Here is a 19533-nt window from a genome sequence, read left to right as displayed (position 1 = left end):
ACTTACAGAAGACACCTCTGTACTTTCCTGTCTCTTCCGTATGACCAGTGCCGTTCTGCCTTCTACTAGAGGGATCTTAGATTTGTTAAAGAGAACCTATCCCTGAATCCTACCGGAAAAAGCTGACAGATGGACTGACCACATGAGGGCCCTCCTCAGAGCAGTGGACCACAGGACGGGGACTTACCACCTTCCAACAGCTGAAGGAGCAAATCACCATCGAGCAGTTTTTGTGGAATTGCCCAGACGAATTATAGCAGCACCTCCAAAGAAGCCAAAGAAGGCTCTGGAAACAGCTGTCCCGGCCGATGCGTACAGCAGCAACTGGACGCAAGAAACCTACTGGCTGGAGAGGGGGTAAAACCAAAACCATACCTGATATCCCTGCCCCAAGGAGCACCTGCCCATGCTCCCCCCTCCACATCATTGGGTGAACCCCATATATGTCATCTGTGCAGAAAACCAGGTCACTTCAAGGCCATGTGTTCACAGCACCAGAAGGCCCAATACCGTCCCTGACACCCTCTCCTGTTTGTGTGTGGGTGGGGATGGATGTGCCATGTTTAATTTATGTCAATCCAAATCTGTCACAAGGTCCCTGGTTGGATGCTCCTGTGGCTGAAAAGTTCCAGATTAAATTGCAGTTCTTAATGGAGGTCAGGCCCAGGTGGGGGATGTTGCATATGTGATGGTTCTACATCAGTGGTGTTTAGGTTTGTGTTTATCAACACGGAGTAAGAGCAAAAACCGTCAGCACTCTTAGAGATGTGGGAAAAAAATCAAGTGCAATTGCAACACCCCTGCAAGGTGGAAGTTGCGAATAGTGCACTTTCTGTGTCAAGAGCTCTTAGGCCGGCTTTTGTCTGCGCTTGCAAACGCAGACAAAGTTGCGCCCACCGGGGCGGGCCTCGGCCCGATCGCATCAGCGTTTCTATGGAAACGCCTGCGATCGGGAACGAGCCGCCGGTGTTTCGCGTTAAATTAACGCACTGAGATCCACCACCCGGACTCAGCTCCATCTCTACCATTCCAGCCTAAAGCTACTACCAGGCTGTGTGTAACCTTCATGTGGACCGGCTCTCCATGACTCCTCCAGCTTTCTAAATCTGCTGCTATCGTTTGGCTGTTGCCTGATGTTGAGCGAACAAAGAACTGTTGATTTGCACAATGTTGCCTCCGTCTGATCCCTGGATACGGCTGCTTGCCACCAAGGGCTTCCCCATCCATCACCCAGGGATTGATCTTCCAGACACCACAGGGGTTGCCTCAGGGAGGCAACAAACCATTTCATCAGCCTCTCCCTCCATATTTCTTGCACACACCACCTGCTGGAGACCTGCCAGGCTGTAGGACAGCCCTCCAGTCCCCATACCAAGCACCGTGACATCAGCGCGCCTAGGCCGCAACCGACAGCCACTCCGGTATTCTGGGCCCCGGCTGCCTCCAGGCCCCAAGAAAAGGCTATTCCCCGGTGGGGGATGTTGCACAAACATGTAGGGGGAGATTTATCAGGACCAGTTTTGTAACAGATGCTATGGTTGTGCATATGGGGGGACAGGACACACTGACAACTGGGGTACAGACTCATCGCTGACTACTAACCCCACATTCTGTTGCCTGGGGCAGTTCTATCTTCCATCCTTTGCTTGTCGGAGGTTAAATCTTGCTGCAGTGGATTGCAATAGTTTTGGTGAATTTGAATGGAAGAATAACAGAGACAATTTGCAGATTTTATTTTATTTCACGGACTGAGCATCAGATTTAACATGGATTGAGAGTCTGCAGAATTTCCTCTCGGACTGTGCCGCTGCCGCAGAATCTGTATCTGTAAGGCAAGGTTACAAAAGGTTAAACCTGCCCCATCACCTCTGTGTTTGCGGAGGTTGTGAGGGACTGTACCCCCCCTGCCAAAGTTAAAGGGGTATTCTCGTCTGGGCACTCACATTCAGTTTCACTAATCTTCCATATATAAACATTTCTTCAATTGGATGTTATTAAAAAAAATAGTAAAAACAAAGTGTAGCGGCACTCACCAGAATCGTGCGTAAAGTTCAATTTATTGAGGTGCGTACATACAGCAGAGCGGGGCCAGGCGACGGGCCGTTTCGCGCTAGTCCAGCGCTTTCTCAAGCCAAATGACGTCGTCTTCCGGTGCGGCGCACAATATATGCGCCCGAGCCGGTCGGCGTCGTCATAGTGACAAAGATACAACAACGAAACATACATGTGAATGTGAAAGTAAAAACAGTACAGAAGTACAAAGATAAAAACAAATCGGCGAAAAGCGCCAGTACTAGGACCTACTGTGGTAAGTATAGATATAGCACAGGACACAATTTATACATAGCTACTCACATCACATACCCTAAATAACGGACCCAGTTATTAACATGAATCCGACAAGTGCGAATGGATCCAAAAAATATATTGGTAACCGAATTGTTTACAAAAAGCAGCTATAATCATTTCTGTCATTTAGGCCAAGCGTGCCAGTGGCATTAAAGCGAATAATTTGTCTACTCTCCTGCCTAAGCAACTGTTTTTTCCTGTCCCCACCCAAAGGATCAGTTTTAACTTGTTCAATGCCAGCGAAGCGTAGGACCCGTGGGTCTCCTCCATGTTGCCTTCTAACGTGATCGATTAAACGAGGGCAACCCTCCCCCGTAACGATCGATTTGTAATGTTCTCTGAATCTAACATATAGTCTACGTATGGTTTTCCCAATGTAAAAGAAATTGCATGGGCAAAAAATAACATACACTATATACGTGGATTTACATGAGATAAAGTGTTTCACCTTATACGTAATACCTCCCAACTGTATGATTTTGAGTTGGCTGTTAAATTCACAGAATTTACACGAACCGCATTTAAAATTACCTATAGGGGTGCTTTTCTCTAGCCACGTTTGGGACTGTGTGGAAAAGTGACTACGTACCAGCATACCTCGTATTGTGGGGCACCGTCTAAAGGTCGCCGCACTGTCTCAAAAAGAACTGCTACACACTAAGAATAAACGTAGATGTAGAAACAGTTCAGGGTGCCACAGACCCGTTGATGACAGTAACAAGTTCACCTTTTCTTTCGAATTCAGCCCATGTGAACCAGCCATACGTCAAGCAATCTCCAGGAATTGGGGTATCCTAAGTCGGGATCCCCAATTAAAAGATATTACTGGTAAACGTCCATGTGTTGCCTTTAGACGGTGCCCCACAATACGAGGTATGCTGGTACGTAGTCACTTTTCCACACAGTCCCAAACGTGGCTAGAGAAAAGCACCCCTATAGGTAATTTTAAATGCGGTTCGTGTAAATTCTGTGAATTTAACAGCCAACTCAAAATCATACAGTTGGGAGGTATTACGTATAAGGTGAAACACTTTATCTCATGTAAATCCACGTATATAGTGTATGTTATTTTTTGCCCATGCAATTTCTTTTACATTGGGAAAACCATACGTAGACTATATGTTAGATTCAGAGAACATTACAAATCGATCGTTACGGGGGAGGGTTGCCCTCGTTTAATCGATCACGTTAGAAGGCAACATGGAGGAGACCCACGGGTCCTACGCTTCGCTGGCATTGAACAAGTTAAAACTGATCCTTTGGGTGGGGACAGGAAAAAACAGTTGCTTAGGCAGGAGAGTAGACAAATTATTCGCTTTAATGCCACTGGCACGCTTGGCCTAAATGACAGAAATGATTATAGCTGCTTTTTGTAAACAATTCGGTTACCAATATATTTTTTGGATCCATTCGCACTTGTCGGATTCATGTTAATAACTGGGTCCGTTATTTAGGGTATGTGATGTGAGTAGCTATGTATAAATTGTGTCCTGTGCTATATCTATACTTACCACAGTAGGTCCTAGTACTGGCGCTTTTCGCCGATTTGTTTTTATCTTTGTACTTCTGTACTGTTTTTACTTTCACATTCACATGTATGTTTCGTTGTTGTATCTTTGTCACTATGACGACGCCGACCGGCTCGGGCGCATATATTGTGCGCCGCACCGGAAGACGACGTCATTTGGCTTGAGAAAGCGCTGGACTAGCGCGAAACGGCCCGTCGCCTGGCCCCGCTCTGCTGTATGTACGCACCTCAATAAATTGAACTTTACGCACGATTCTGGTGAGTGCCGCTACACTTTGTTTTTACTACTTGGATTGTCTTCGCTCTTGCTGAGCACCACCGTGATGTGAGTTTATGTCATAAGGCTACTATATCCTGCCTGTATTCCTGCCGGAAAACGCTGGTGATTTGTGCTGTAGTGGTCGGATGGTGCCGGACCCTTGCTCTACTTGTCTATTGAACTTTTGACTATCCTTACGTACGCTGTCTTGGAGCACACCGACTTGCCCTACACCAGGGACTGTGAATTCATATATATTTTATACTACGGCAAAAATGGAAAATTTGACAGGTATGGAACCGCCAGAGGTGCTTCTTAGTACAGGCAGAGAAGATGCGGGTGCCTTTTTCAAGGAATGCAACAATAAGGACAATCTACTGATAATGAGCACTAAAGCTCTGGAACACCGGGTGTTGATCTTGGCCGATAAAGAAGTGAGACTATTTTGGACCAATCATTCGTTGAGGTCCTATAGCGAGAGCAACCGCGTGCCAAGAGGCCTAAGAGTGTACAAAACCCCGGCCCAGTATGCTGAGGACCCAGTTTTCATTAAAAAATGGAAAGACCTACATCTGGAACATTCCCTAAGCTTGATGCGATTGGTGTTGAGCAGAAATGAGATGGAATATGCAGCAATTACCGACGAACTCTGTAAAGCGAGGACGGAACTCAGAACTAGATTGGGAGAGGATGCTTTTTCTACTTTTGCAAAAAAACTGGAAAAGAAGTTGGTAATCACGCAAATGGACATAAAAGAGAAAAAGAGAGATAAATTTGTGCGTGACAAAATCGATTTCGAACAAGGCTCCATCTTTGAATGGAACCCTATTAAAAGATTTAATCCTAGAAAAGGCACGAATAACCAAAGAAAAAGAAAGGCTAAAAATTCCGAATTTTGGACCACAGAATCGGACTCCAGTCTGTCTGATGACCGTTCCACAGACCGAGAGATGATTACAACAGCCCCCGCAAGTAGCGGAGCCAATACGATGGATATCACAATGTCGGCGGCCCCTTTAGGAGGCGCATCCGGAGGGGGAGATGGAGGAAAAAGAAACAGATATCCGTATCGGAAAAGGAAGCAGGTCTCGTGGCGATGAAGCCTGTAGGTGACTCTTCCAGCTCTCTTGATGTGTCTACTAACTTGTCTAACCTCGCAACAGATGACCCAGTCAGTCGGGGGAACATATCGTTGGCCCATCTGGACTGCCCGGAACATCTGACTAACCTTACATTATTTAAGTCTCCCCCCACCTTTGGGTCGGGAAGTAATAGCCCTACACCTGCCAATGCGGTCAGGGCCAGTAACGTGGTTAACCTCACTAACCTTATCCTGTCTAACGATTGCATGTCTCTTCTTAAGAAAGGTCTGAATTTTTCTATCACTAATTCTTTTGACCCCATACAATTTGAAGTTGACTTGTTTAAAAGCATACGTAAATTAAACTTGTATAAGTTCTTTCAGGGTGGTGATCACGGGGACTACGAGAGAACCGCAAGAAATTACAAGGAGGGTGAGATCCCAGCGGTGGTGGGACCACTTGGTTTCTCCCCCCATAACGTTACTTCACATTTGGATCTACCAGCTATTGAGTGTTTGCTTAGCCTGGAGAATACTATGTCACTGGATACATCATTAGTAGACAGTAATGGGGAGTTAGAGATGGAAGTTGAAGCTTTCAAACAGGGCGTTAGATCCACTTTCTGTCCTCCCTTGTCTGCCGGTTCCTCTATCGACATTTTTTGCCAACGTGTTAGAGACGATGTTAGGGCCCTTATTTATCCAGTTTCCCGTAGTAATTTAACAACGGGCGAAAAACAGGCCCTACGTTGGCTTCAATCTCTTAAGGATGTCGTTGTGAAGCCGGCGGACAAGGGGGGTAATGTGGTCATCACGACCAGCGATTACTACAGGAAGGAAGCGGCCAGACAATTAGGTGATTCTGTTACCTATACCCCCCTTACCTGCAACCCGACCCTCAGATACCAAACCTTGTTACGATCTTTCCTTAGAAAGAATGTGGAATTAGGCCTTCTATCTGAACATACCGCCATCAAATTACTTCCCGAAAGTCCTAGACATCCTGTCTGGTACTTTCTACCTAAGGTACACAAGTCGTTAATCAGTCCCCCCGGTCGCCCTATTGTGGCTGGGATCGGGTCTCTCACCGAACCCTTGTCACAGTACCTTGACTGGCTACTTCGCGCTACATTAAGGGACATACCATCGTATCTAAAAGATACCAACTCATTCCTTAGAGTGGTGAGAGACACATGTTGGAAAGAGTGTTACACCCTAGCCTCCATTGACGTCGAGAGTTTGTACACTCGTATTCCCCAGAATCTGGGTGTACAGTGTATTCGTCATTTATTGGCTAACGCCAATAAGAGCCCCCAATTCATTGATTTTGTTTGCGAGGGTTTATTGTTTGTGTTGTCACACAACGCCTTCTTGTTCGATGGTCGTTGGTTTGTCCAGAGAGTGGGCACGGCGATGGGCACTCCTGTGGCCTGTACTTTTGCCAACCTTTTCCTCGCATTTCTCGAGGATCGCTGTGTCTACTCTCTGGACAACCCTTACGCCTCGAACATTAAGGCTTACCATCGTTATGTAGATGACGTGTTCATTGTATGGGAGGGCACACGCCCCAAATTTTTTGAATTTGTTGAGTATCTCAACACAAATAATAATATGAATATGAGCTTTACCGCCGTTTATGGTGGCAAAACCCTTGACTTTTTAGACGTTAAAGTTTTTGAGAATCAGGGTGAGCTATGTACCTCGGCGTTCAGAAAGGAGACAGCCACTAATTCGCTCTTACACTTTGACAGCTATCACCCATTCCATACGAAAAAAAGTCTGCCATATGCTCAGTTCCTAAGACTCAGACGTATTAACAACGAGGACACTCTGTTCTTTTTACAAGCCAGAGAATTGGGGGAACGACTGATGGAGAGGGGCTACCCTAGCGAGACCGTCCTAGAGGCTTACACAAAGGTCGCCGCACTGTCTCAAAAAGAACTGCTACACACTAAGAATAAACGTAGATGTAGAAACAGTTCAGGGTGCCACAGACCCGTTGATGACAGTAACAAGTTCACCTTTTCTTTCGAATTCAGCCCATGTGAACCAGCCATACGTCAAGCAATCTCCAGGAATTGGGGTATCCTAAGTCGGGATCCCCAATTAAAAGATATTACTGGTAAACGTCCATGTGTTGCCTTTAGACGGTGCCCCACAATACGAGGTATGCTGGTACGTAGTCACTTTTCCACACAGTCCCAAACGTGGCTAGAGAAAAGCACCCCTATAGGTAATTTTAAATGCGGTTCGTGTAAATTCTGTGAATTTAACAGCCAACTCAAAATCATACAGTTGGGAGGTATTACGTATAAGGTGAAACACTTTATCTCATGTAAATCCACGTATATAGTGTATGTTATTTTTTGCCCATGCAATTTCTTTTACATTGGGAAAACCATACGTAGACTATATGTTAGATTCAGAGAACATTACAAATCGATCGTTACGGGGGAGGGTTGCCCTCGTTTAATCGATCACGTTAGAAGGCAACATGGAGGAGACCCACGGGTCCTACGCTTCGCTGGCATTGAACAAGTTAAAACTGATCCTTTGGGTGGGGACAGGAAAAAACAGTTGCTTAGGCAGGAGAGTAGACAAATTATTCGCTTTAATGCCACTGGCACGCTTGGCCTAAATGACAGAAATGATTATAGCTGCTTTTTGTAAACAATTCGGTTACCAATATATTTTTTGGATCCATTCGCACTTGTCGGATTCATGTTAATAACTGGGTCCGTTATTTAGGGTATGTGATGTGAGTAGCTATGTATAAATTGTGTCCTGTGCTATATCTATACTTACCACAGTAGGTCCTAGTACTGGCGCTTTTCGCCGATTTGTTTTTATCTTTGTACTTCTGTACTGTTTTTACTTTCACATTCACATGTATGTTTCGTTGTTGTATCTTTGTCACTATGACGACGCCGACCGGCTCGGGCGCATATATTGTGCGCCGCACCGGAAGACGACGTCATTTGGCTTGAGAAAGCGCTGGACTAGCGCGAAACGGCCCGTCGCCTGGCCCCGCTCTGCTGTATGTACGCACCTCAATAAATTGAACTTTACGCACGATTCTGGTGAGTGCCGCTACACTTTGTTTTTACTACTTGGATTGTCTTCGCTCTTGCTGAGCACCACCGTGATGCGAGTTTATGTCATAAGGCTACTATATCCTGCCTGTATTCCTGCCGGAAAACGCTGGTGATTTGTGCTGTAGTGGTCGGATGGTGCCGGACCCTTGCTCTACTTGTCTATTGAACTTTTTATTAAAAAAAATGTTCCTTTGTGAAGATAATTTCCTATAAATGCAGCCACGTTGTCCCTTAGAAACCGGATAGCTTCCTCGGATACGACCACATCACACTCTGGTAGCGGTGGCCAGACATGCGCTATAGAGTCCTGCCTGACCTCCTGGATTCAGCAATCATTACCACAGGACGGCTGTGGGGACATGTAGTAACTCCCGGACATTTTATATACAAAACCTTTTTGTTTATTTGTGCAATCTCTCAGGCAGAGGTGGTCGTATCCGAGGAAGCTATCTCGTTTCTAAGGGACAAAATGACTACATTTATGAGAAATTATCTTCACACAGGTAATTTTTTTTTTATAACATCTAATTTAAGAAGTGTTTATATATGGCATATTTATCAAACTGAATGTGATTGCCCAGACGAGAATGCCCCTTTAAGTACAAGGGGCATCATGGCAGGGACATGGGTCAGTTAGCAAAGGGTTTGTATGGGGTCTCTGTACGTTACTTACGTTCTACCATCCTTGCCGTACTGGACAGTTATGGTGGATGCTCCGAGAGTGGGAAAGAGAGGGTTAATGATGTTATTGTTCCAGATAAACTTGACTCTGCTAAGCGCCCCAACATCCAACTCCACATCAATGTACGCTGTGTACGAGTTCCCTGTGTTAATGTATCCACTGTAAAGAGAAAGTAAAACAATCAGTACAACCCCCATCCTACTACAGGATACAACCAATGGGGCTTATTTACTAATGGTCGAGGAATGCACTTTCGTCAGACTGTTTACTGTTTTCGGAATTTGCGCAGCTTTGACAGGGATTTGCGCTGGGATTGTGTCACACGGATTGCGGAACAGCTGCGCTAGTTGCATCAGAAATCGGGTGGCGTGCCGTCGGACGTTCTGACTGACTCAGACTGAGCGCGGGATTTAACTTCCAAATTGTGTCGCAAGCCCGAGCACTTTCATGCACCAGGAAGAAGAAGGTGAACTCCGGGGACCTGAGCGGGGAAGCGACACATGCAGGATATTGGGCGCACGATCTTAGTGAATTGCAGCACAGTGCATGATCGTCATACAATGCACTTTCGTTAACTCTGCAGGACCGGGTAAGTAAATGTGCCCCATTGTCTGGCATATCTGGGGAACAGTATAGCGATAAGAATGGCTCTGTTCACATGCTCTTGGGCATAGTATAGTGGTACAGTTAGCCCTGATGGCACTCCTAGGCACCGGGCACAGTTTAGCGGTACGGATGGCACTGCTTGCACTCCTATGCACTGGGCACAGTATAGCAGTATAGGTGGCTCTGTTCACACACAAATAGACACATAGGGGCTCATTTACTTACGCAGCCGCTGGAGTTCACCGAAAGAACATTGTAATGCATGCTAAATGCAAGATAGTGCTCAGTGCAGCGATTCACCAAGATCGTGCACCCGATATCCTGCATGTGCCGCTTCCCTGCTCAGACCGATAAAAATGCGCTCAATCCAAATCTGACGGCCCGCCCAATTTGTGTCGCATGGAAGCCACAACAGCTTTGCCAAAAAACGATTGTGTGTGTCACAATCCCAGCGCAGACACTTGTTAAATACATGTCCAAGCCGTGCAATCCCTAAAAACACCAAAAAGTCTGACGAAAGTGCGATTTGCTCATTAGTAAATGAGCCCCATGATTACTCTCTTAGCACTTACTTGAAGATCTGGTACTGGCGGGTGTTTCCATTGGGCCCAAACAAAGAGACATGGAAGAAACCCTGGGTATTCAGAGATCCTACCACTGTTACCGTCACCTTGTATCTCCAGCCTGCGGGGAAGGTAGAGGAGCCGGGTGGTATAATATAATGTACATGTCTATAATACAAGTGCAGAATTGGGTTTTGTGTCTCTGGTGGTAAGGATTGTCCCTATTCACTGACAGCAAGCAGAGAAAATATAACAGGAAGAAACCTACGGCCGAAGCTGGACAGGTCTCCGGTGTTCAGGTAGAACTTCTGGTTGGTGGTTCCTCGATACTGATCAGCAAAATGTCCCATAAGAGGGCAACCACCACTGGGACAGGGGAACCCCGAACCCTGGAACATAACAGAGGGGAACTTCAGGACCCAAAAACCTCTGACCCCTGATCAGCCATCTGCTGTGTGACCCCATACAACATATACATAACGATACAATCTATACGTGACCCTCCCCCCCAAAGAAGTCTTACAGATTTGAACGAGTTGTAAGCAGAGGTAGGAAATCCAACAAATGCGTCCGGCTTCAGGATACTCTCCGTGTAATATTTATAACTGCGCAGGTGATTACACGCCACAAAGTCCCGAGTACCTGGAGGGGACATGGAAGAGAGGGCAGTGTTACATAGGACTGCAGGTCACATCTACTACATGATCTGTACTCAGAGATATCACTGTGTTATCTGTGGTGTTACATAGGACTGCAGGTCACATCTACTACATGATCTGTACTCAGAGATATCACTGTGTTATCTGTGGTGTTACATAGGACTGCAGGTCACATCTACTACATGATCTGTACTCAGAGATATCACTGTGTTATCTGTGGTGTTACATAGGACTGCAGGTCACATCTACTACATGATCTGTACTCAGAGAGATATCACTGTGTTATCTGTGGTGTTACATAGGACTGCAGGTCACATCTACTACATGATCTGTACTCAGACATATCACTGTGTTATCTGTGGTGTTACATAGGACTGCAGGTCACATCTACTACATGATCTGTACTCAGAGAGATATCACTGTGTTATCTGCGGTGTTACATAGGACTGCAGGACAAATCTACTACATGATCTGTACTCAGAGAGATATCACTGTGTTATCTGTGGTGTTACATAGGACTGCAGGACATATCTACTACATGATCTGTACTCAGAGAGATATCACTGTGTTACCTGTGGTGTTACATAGGACTGCAGGACACATCTACTACATGATCTGTACTCAGAGAGATATCACTGTGTTATCTGTGGTGTTACATAGGACTGCAGGACAAATCTACTACATGATCTGTACTCAGAGAGATATCACTGTGTTATCTGTGGTGTTACATAGGACTGCAGGTCACATCTACTACATGATCTGTACTCAGAGAGATATCACTGTGTTATCTGTGGTGTTACATAGGACTGCAGGACACATCTACTACATGATCTGTACTCAGAGATATCACTGTGTTATCTGTGGTGTTACATAGGACTGCAGGACACATCTACTACATGATCTGTACTCAGAGATATCACTGTGTTATCTGTAGTGTTACATAGGACTGCAGGACACATCTACTACATGATCTGTACTCAGAGAGATATCACTGTGTTATCTGTGGTGTTACATAGGACTGCAGGACACATCTACTACATGATCTGTACTCAGAGAGATATCACTGTGTTATCTGTAGTGTTACATAGGACTGCAGGTCACATCTACTACATGATCTGTACTCAGAGAGATATCACTGTGTTATCTGTGGTGTTACATAGGACTGCAGGACACATCTACTACATGATCTGTACTCCGAGATATCACTGTGTTATCTGTGGTGTTACATAGGACTGCAGATCACTTCTTATACCTTGCCAGATGCCATCGATGTCCACTATCTGTGAGAGGGCGTTCTTCTTGCACCCTGGCATTTCCTCGCCCCCGTTGGGGTAGAAGTCGATGTGTCCGGCCACCTGCATCATTCCAAGACCTGGAAGACAACTCTCATCCATCAGGCTCTAGGGAGTACGTGTGATTGATGTGGATGATGGGAGTTATACCCTCCTGGATTATACTCACCTATATTAGGGATCATTGGGGCAGCGTCTGTGTGGATGACGTCCACAAATGAAGCGTCTGATGGGTCCAGCCTCACCTCAGTCGGGGTGCCCTGGAAGTAGGGTTCAGCAGGATCCAGTCCTATGTAAATATTTATGGAGTCAGAACATCAAATGATTCTGCAATGAAAGAAGCATCAGCATGGAAATAGACCTTCCTTCACATTTTGAGTTTAGCCACAACCTGTAATTCGCGCAATTCCGCGTCTCCTCTTCCCGACCTCTCCAGCCGCGTGCGCCCCCAGACTGTGGCCAATGACATGAACATTGGCAGAAGAATAGCCAAAATTATTCTGAAAAGAATGAAAAAAAAGAAGTAGAGAAACTAAGTTTATAGCGGGAGAGGAGACTAATAAATGTCACATACCTCAGAAAAGAAGAAAGATTTTCTATGATCCAACAGCACAAGCATATTACCAGTGTATTACCTGTATGTAGTGAGCTCCCTCTAGTGGTGGCTGTATAATCTGTATGTAGTGAGCTCCTCCTAGTGGTGACTGTATAATCTCTGTGTAGTGAGCTTCCCCTAGTGGTGGCTGTATAATCTGTATGTAATGAGTTTCTCCTAGTGGTGGTGTATAATCTATATGTAGTGAGCTCCCCCTAGTGGTGACTGTATAATCTCTGTGTAGTGAGCTTCCACTAGTGGTGGCAGTATAATCTGTATGTAGTGAGCTCCCCCTAGTGGTGGTGTATAATCTGTATGTAGTGAGCTCCTCCTAGTGGTGATTGTATAATCTGTATGTAGTGAGCTCCCCCTAGTGGAGACTGTATAATCTGTATGTAGTGAGCTCCCCCTAGTGGTAATGTATAATCTGTATGTAGTGAGCTCCCCCTAGTGGTGTCTGAATAATCTGTAAGTAGTGAGCTCCCCCTAGTGGTGGCTGTATAATCTGTATGTAGTGAGCTCCCTCAAGTGGTTGCTGTATAATCTATATGTAGGGAGATCCCCCTAGTGGTGACTGTATAATCTGTATGTTGAGCTCCTCCTAGTGGTGACTGTATAATCTGTATGTAGTGAGCTCCCCCTAGTGGAGCCTGTATAATCTTTATGTAGTGAGCTCCCCCTAGTGGAGCCTGTATAATCTGTATGTAATGAGCTCCCCCTAGTGTAGCCTGTATAATCTATATGTAGTGAGCTCCTCCTAGTGGAGACTGTATAATCTGTATGTAGTGAGCTCCCCCTAGTGGTGGCTGTATAATCTGTATGTAGTTAGCTCCCCCTAGTGCTGGCTGTATAATCTATATGTAGTGAGCTCCAACTAGTGGTGGCAGTACAATTTGTATGTAGTGAGATCTCCCTAGTGGTGGCAGTATAATCTGTATATAGTGAGCTGCTCTTAGCAGTGGTGTTCTGATCTTCCCCGAGTGGTAGTGTATAATCTGAATTTGATGAGCTATAGCTAATAGCTGTGTTGTAATCTTTACATGAGGATCTCTCCCTAGTGCTGGTTGTATAATCTACATATGAGGAGATTCTCTGAGTGGTGGCTGTATAATCTGTATGTAGTGAGCTCCTCCTAGTGGTGCCTGCATAATCTGTATGTAGTGAGTTCACCCTAGGGGTGGTGTATAATATGTATGTAGTGAGCTCCTCCTAGTGGTGGTGTATAATCTGTATGTAGTGAGCTCCCTCTAGTGGTGGCTGTATAATCTGTATGTAGTGAGCTCCCCCTAGTGGTGGCTGTATAATCTGTATGTAGTGAGCTCTCCCTAGTGGTGGCTGTATCATCTGCATGTAGTGAGCTTCTCCTAGTGGTGCCTGCATAATCTGTATGTAGTGAGTTCACCCTAGGGGTGGTGTATAATATGTATGTAGTGAGCTCCTCCTAGTGGTGGTGTATAATCTGTATGTAGTGAGCTCCCTCTAGTGGTGGCTGTATAATCTGTATGTAGTGAGCTCCCCCTAGTGGTGGCTGTATAATCTGTATGTAGTGAGCTCCATCTAGTGGTGGCTGTATCATCTGCATGTAGTGAGCTTCTCCTAGTGGTGGCTGTATAATCTGTATGTAGTGAGCTCCTCCTAGTGATGACTGTATAATCTGTATGTAGTGAGATTTTGTCTTGTGTGAGTATCTGCCTCTAGTGGTGGACAGCCCTTTCCTATTTCCTAGTAGACGGGTTGGTGTATTTACCTTTTTCTTGGCTTATTATGAATCCATAATAGCTACATCGCTTTTAATCACGGAGACTGAGGAACTTTGACCCCCATCATCCTGTCCTTGTCATAGTTATACATCTTTGAACCACTTACCGCAAGTACTTCAATAAAATAGGCGACCTCTGCCCCCACCACACGGATGTTATTGGCCGCCTGGGAGTACAGGGTCCGGGATCCCCCGCTCCAGTCTATGCAGAAGCAGTTGATGTCTTCTACTTGTAACATGGTCTAGAAGGTTTAGAAATGACTCAGGTTAGGGCGTGTAGCGACTGATCCTCATGTCATCAGCAGAAGATTCGCTCCAAGATGGGAAGTCCTCTGTTCAGATGGTCAATTTGTTGGCTTAGATGATCCACATTGGGGGGAATTTATTAATGCACTTGCTCCAGAATTTTATCAGATTTGTGACAATAAAAAGACTAAGGGGGTGTGGCCTTTTTAAAATGGGCATGGTCTTACTGGAAAGAGTTCATGTGGAACGTGGCTGTCGGGAGAGTGGTCCATTCTCATGTAGAGAATATGTAATTACATGGACTGTGCCACACAGACTCTCCAGGGGGAGAGCACAAACTCATATGACTGATGGTACTGCTGATGATCAAGTCACAAAGTTATAATGTATAAAATGATGGCTTAGCCTTCCTGACTGTATACTTTATTATACCCTAAATCAGATTAGAAGAATAATCACACTGTCCTCCAAGCAGGCAGAAGTCTCTAGCTGCCCATGTGATGTTGTGCAGAGTCTTCATTGCATTGATAACAGACAAAATCAAGACTAGTAGTTGTCTCGAGCTCTATCTGATAAGAGCAGAGAGTCGGATACAAAGTATGGAAACGTGTGTCTCTCACTCTCTGCACAATTTCACTGCAATAAGGTTGCTTCATAATTATTCAAATTGCTTCATAATTATTAATCATAATCAAAAATATATTTCATAAAAATGTACAAAAAAAGTACAAAAAACTATTGTGGCATTGCTGCTATTACTAATTATTTCGCGATTGTAAACAATAATATACATGGAGCTCAGAATGCCATTACATGCTGCAGCTCATCCTGCAAAAAACAAGCTTTGCACCTCCGTGGTGGTGCGCCCAGCGAGACAAACACACAAGACCATAACCTGTGATCAGTGGGTGGAGGGAGCACCCTGGAGATGCGGACCATGGCCCAGGCGCTTATACAGTAAGTTGTGATGTCAGTGATAGGATCAGGTGCAGGACACTTACCTTGCACATGTCGGTCAGCCAGCTCTCCTCCCCCTTGTCTATGAAACCATGGATGATGAAGCGCGTCTTCTTAGTCGTCCTGAAGTTGGAGGCTGAGATGGTTGAGGGGTTAGTGGCAGTGACCTCCTGTAAATGTTAACAGATTAGTAGGCAGAGGAAGCGTGACATCACCAGGTCACATGTGCAGCGGCTGATCATGTGACCTTGGCCCCGCCCCTGCTTACCTGGAAGTTGTTGGGGTTGGATTTTGTGAAGAGCAGGAAGCGGGCGTTGATTTTCTCTGGAGCCCATGGTAGCTTAGAGATCGGACGCTCCAAAGTCCCGGCATAGGGGACATTGTCTGTGAAACATCCAATTCGCGAGAAACAGACCTCCCCACCTACAATGGGAGACGGGAGGCAGAATATTAGTCCAGGAGTCTCCTCACCCCAGAAAGATACATCGGGGGAGATGTATGAGGACTTCTATGCCAGTTTCTGGCACACTGAAAGACATTGGGGGTCATTTACTAAGGGCCCGATTCGCGTTTTCCCGACGTGTTACCCGAATATTTCCGATTTGCGCCGCTTGTACATGAATTGCCCCGGGTTTTTGGCGCACGCGAGCGGATTGTGGCGCATCGGGGCCGGCATGCGCGCGACAGAAATCGGGGGGGCGTGGCCGAACGAAAACCCGACGTATTCGGAAAAACCGCCGCATTTAAAAACCGAAAATGTGTCGCTTGGGGAGCGCTCACCTTCACCTTCTATGGGATGGTGCATTCCGGGGCGTTAAGATTATTTTCGGCGCTGCAGCGCCACCTGGTGGACGGCGGAGGAACTACCATCTTAAATCCCAGCCGGACCCGAATCCTGTGCAGAGAACGCGCCGCTGGATCGCGACTGGACCGGGTAAGTAAATGTGCCCCATTGTAATTATATTTGTGGCTATGCCACTCCACGCCATATGGGCGTGGAGGGGGTGTGGCCCCCAGCGGAGTGGGAGGGCACAGTGCGTTCCGGCCCCTTGCCTGATTACTTTTTAAAAACCATGCAAGGTCAGACCAGGCAATATGACCGCCTGACAAAGCCTCTTGATGTATCTGGCAGGAGAGGGGTGGGCGTGGCCTATATCATACGCCAGGGCTGAGTTCACATGATGCATTTCCTGGACGCAAGGAGAGGAGATGTCCCAAATGAAATTGCTGTTGTTAACACAACATTAACAGGTGTGCTCTGTTAACACAATGTTAAGACATTGTTTATGAATTGCGTTGACAGTATGGTTTTTAAACACAAATGTTAAAGGAAATCTAACAATTCTAAAAAGCAAAAAACAAATATACATATCATCATTGCTGGGAAAGGAAACCTACCAGTTATAAAAAGTAAACATCAGATAACATACTCACTTGTGCTCCTCATCGCCACGATCCTCTTCTCAATGAAGAACACACCGGAATCACCCAGAAAAGATACTTATAATTAGCAGCATGGAGTACGGGGACAAGATGTCCAGAGCTCCAGGCTGCTAATTATTCATGCCCCCTGAGTGACATCCCCTCCCTCTCTGAGATAGGGCGTGAATAATTAGCAGCCTGAAGCTCTGGACATCTTGTCCCCGTACTCCATGCTGCTAATTAGAAGTATCTTTTCTCGGTAATTCTGGCGTGTTCTTCTTTGAGAAGAGGATCGTGGCGATGAGGAGCACAAGTGAGTATGTTATCTGATGTTTACTTTTTATAACTGGTAGATTTCCTTTCCCAGCAATGTAATTAGGTAAATCTTCTCTCCTCAGCTGTTGTACTTGTCCCAAAACTCAATGTAAGCTCTAAGTGTGAACGCAGCCCAACCTCAGATGATACATCAGAAACCCTGAGATATATCCCCCATGGTGTTATATTCTGCAGATTATCACATTGCTGAGCTCTGCAGAATATTACTTAAGATACAATACTGATAAATCTCTGAGGTCTTACCTTTCACAGCTCCCACCAAGAGGGCGATGGGCAGCAAAATGCCAATCATCTGTCAATAGAGACCCAAATATCAATTGCCAGGGATTTGGCTCATATAGTAAAGCAAATCATAAATGATATGATACAATGTAATGCGGCTGCAGCCGTGGAGTGGTGTGTGGCTTGGGGTAAAGATTTCCTAAAATGTTAAATCTTATCCACATAAACATACCCTGGAGATCAAAATTAGAGAGTAACACACAATTTCCTAAATGTTCAGGTCAATCACCCACATTTATCAAAAACAGTACAAACTGCCTATAAAACCTGCAGGGGGCACCATTTTCATGAATCGGGCGTCCCCTGCACCACCTTTTTTTTTTTGGTGCAACTTTAACATAGGGCATGCAACACATTTCTGTTGGACTTTGCAAGATAAATCAGGCACAAGTTCCGACTGTGCACCGCAACATCTATCTATCTATCTATCTATCTATCTATCTATCTATCCATCTCAAATCTATCTCATATTTATGTTTATCCTATCTATCTATGTAAAACTTGCTGCTGTGGAGTGTGAGGGAATGGGGGAGGAAGGACTGTGATCAATCTGCAGTTTGTGTCTGTGTGGATTATATGTTTATATACAAGTGTAGGGAAAGCGGAGGGAGAGATGAGTGTAGTTGTTTGGTTACTACATTAGTTGGGGCTCCTGGTAGCATATGAGTGCTGGAGCACTGAGCCATGGGTTAATCAGCTGATTGCAGGGAGAGGAGAGAGAGGGGATGTGTCTCATTCTACCTCTGCAGTCATATCAGGACTTCTATTGTCTACCCATATGCACAGGAAAAGTGGTGCTGTGTACATATATACAGGATAGGGGTAATATTTGTATTCCTGGAGTACCCATATATACAGGATAGGAGTAGTAGTACTGTGCTGTGCTCATATATACAGGATAGGAGTAGTAGTGCTGTGCTGCGTCCATATATACAGGATAGGAGTAGTACTACTGTGCTGTGTCCATATATACAGGATAGGGGTAGTAGTACTGTGCTGTGTACATATATACAGGATAGGAGTAGTAGTACTGTGCTGTGCCCATGTATACAGGATAGGAGTAGTAGTACTGTGCTGTGTCCATATATACAGTATAGGAGTAGTAGTACTGTGCTGTGTCCATGTATACAGAATAGGAGTAGTAGTACTGTGCTGTTCCCATATACACAGGATAGAAGTAGTATTACTGTGCCCATATATACAGGATAGGAGTAGTAGTACTGTGTCGTGCCCATATATACAGAATAGAAGTAGTATTACTGTGCCCATATATAAAGGATACGAGTAGTAGTACTGTGCTGTGTTCATATATACAGGATAGGAGTAGTAGTACTGTGCTGTTCTCATATACACAGGATAGAAGTAGAAGTACTGTGCCATATATACAGGTTAGGAGTAGTAGTACTGTGCTGTGTACATATATACAGGATTTCAGTAGTAGTACTTTGCTGTAGCTACACATACCGGTTAGGAGTAGTAGTAATGTGTAGCTGCTGCTTTTGCCCTTTGTGTAAGCCCCCATATATCACCCTGTTTCAAGAAAAAATTACATCCAACAGGTAGTTTGGAGGATAACTCCCAGCAGATACCAGGGTGCCCCCTTTGCTCCCTGGTGGCCAAATGTTGCAAGTTTCTATTGTATCACATTGTCCACCACAACATGATTATATGACTGATGCTGCAGATATCAGTGAAACAATGGAATGAAAATTGACAAGACATAAGAAAAATAACAATAATTATAGTAATAATAAATGGTGTTAATATTGGGGAATGCCCCAACCTCCCTCCCCCATCACTCACCTTGCTGTCACCTACTCCA

The 19533-nt window shown here is 45.2% G+C and overlaps 1 protein-coding gene across 1 annotated transcript; it reads right to left on the bottom strand.

The window, feature by feature from the left end:
* Window positions 1-1723: 1723 nt before the first annotated feature.
* Window positions 1724-19533, bottom strand: PNLIP (pancreatic lipase). The gene is made up of 13 exons (XM_072129278.1): window positions 19515-19533; window positions 17673-17721; window positions 15940-16094; window positions 15716-15841; window positions 14576-14710; window positions 12506-12614; window positions 12284-12403; window positions 12075-12194; window positions 10687-10805; window positions 10432-10552; window positions 10173-10284; window positions 8986-9153; window positions 1724-1825 (listed from the first exon to the last, which is right to left on the bottom strand). The coding sequence occupies exons 2-13, from the start codon at window positions 17719-17721 to the stop codon at window positions 1762-1764; spliced, it is 1398 nt and encodes a 465-aa protein (XP_071985379.1). The 5' UTR covers window positions 19515-19533; the 3' UTR covers window positions 1724-1761.

The sequence above is a fragment of the Engystomops pustulosus genome, chromosome 11, assembly GCF_040894005.1.
Source record: "Engystomops pustulosus chromosome 11, aEngPut4.maternal, whole genome shotgun sequence".
Classification (NCBI taxonomy): domain Eukaryota; kingdom Metazoa; phylum Chordata; class Amphibia; order Anura; family Leptodactylidae; genus Engystomops; species Engystomops pustulosus.
Note: the sequence above shows the minus strand (reverse complement) of the source record. Positions and strands in the feature narration are given on the sequence as shown.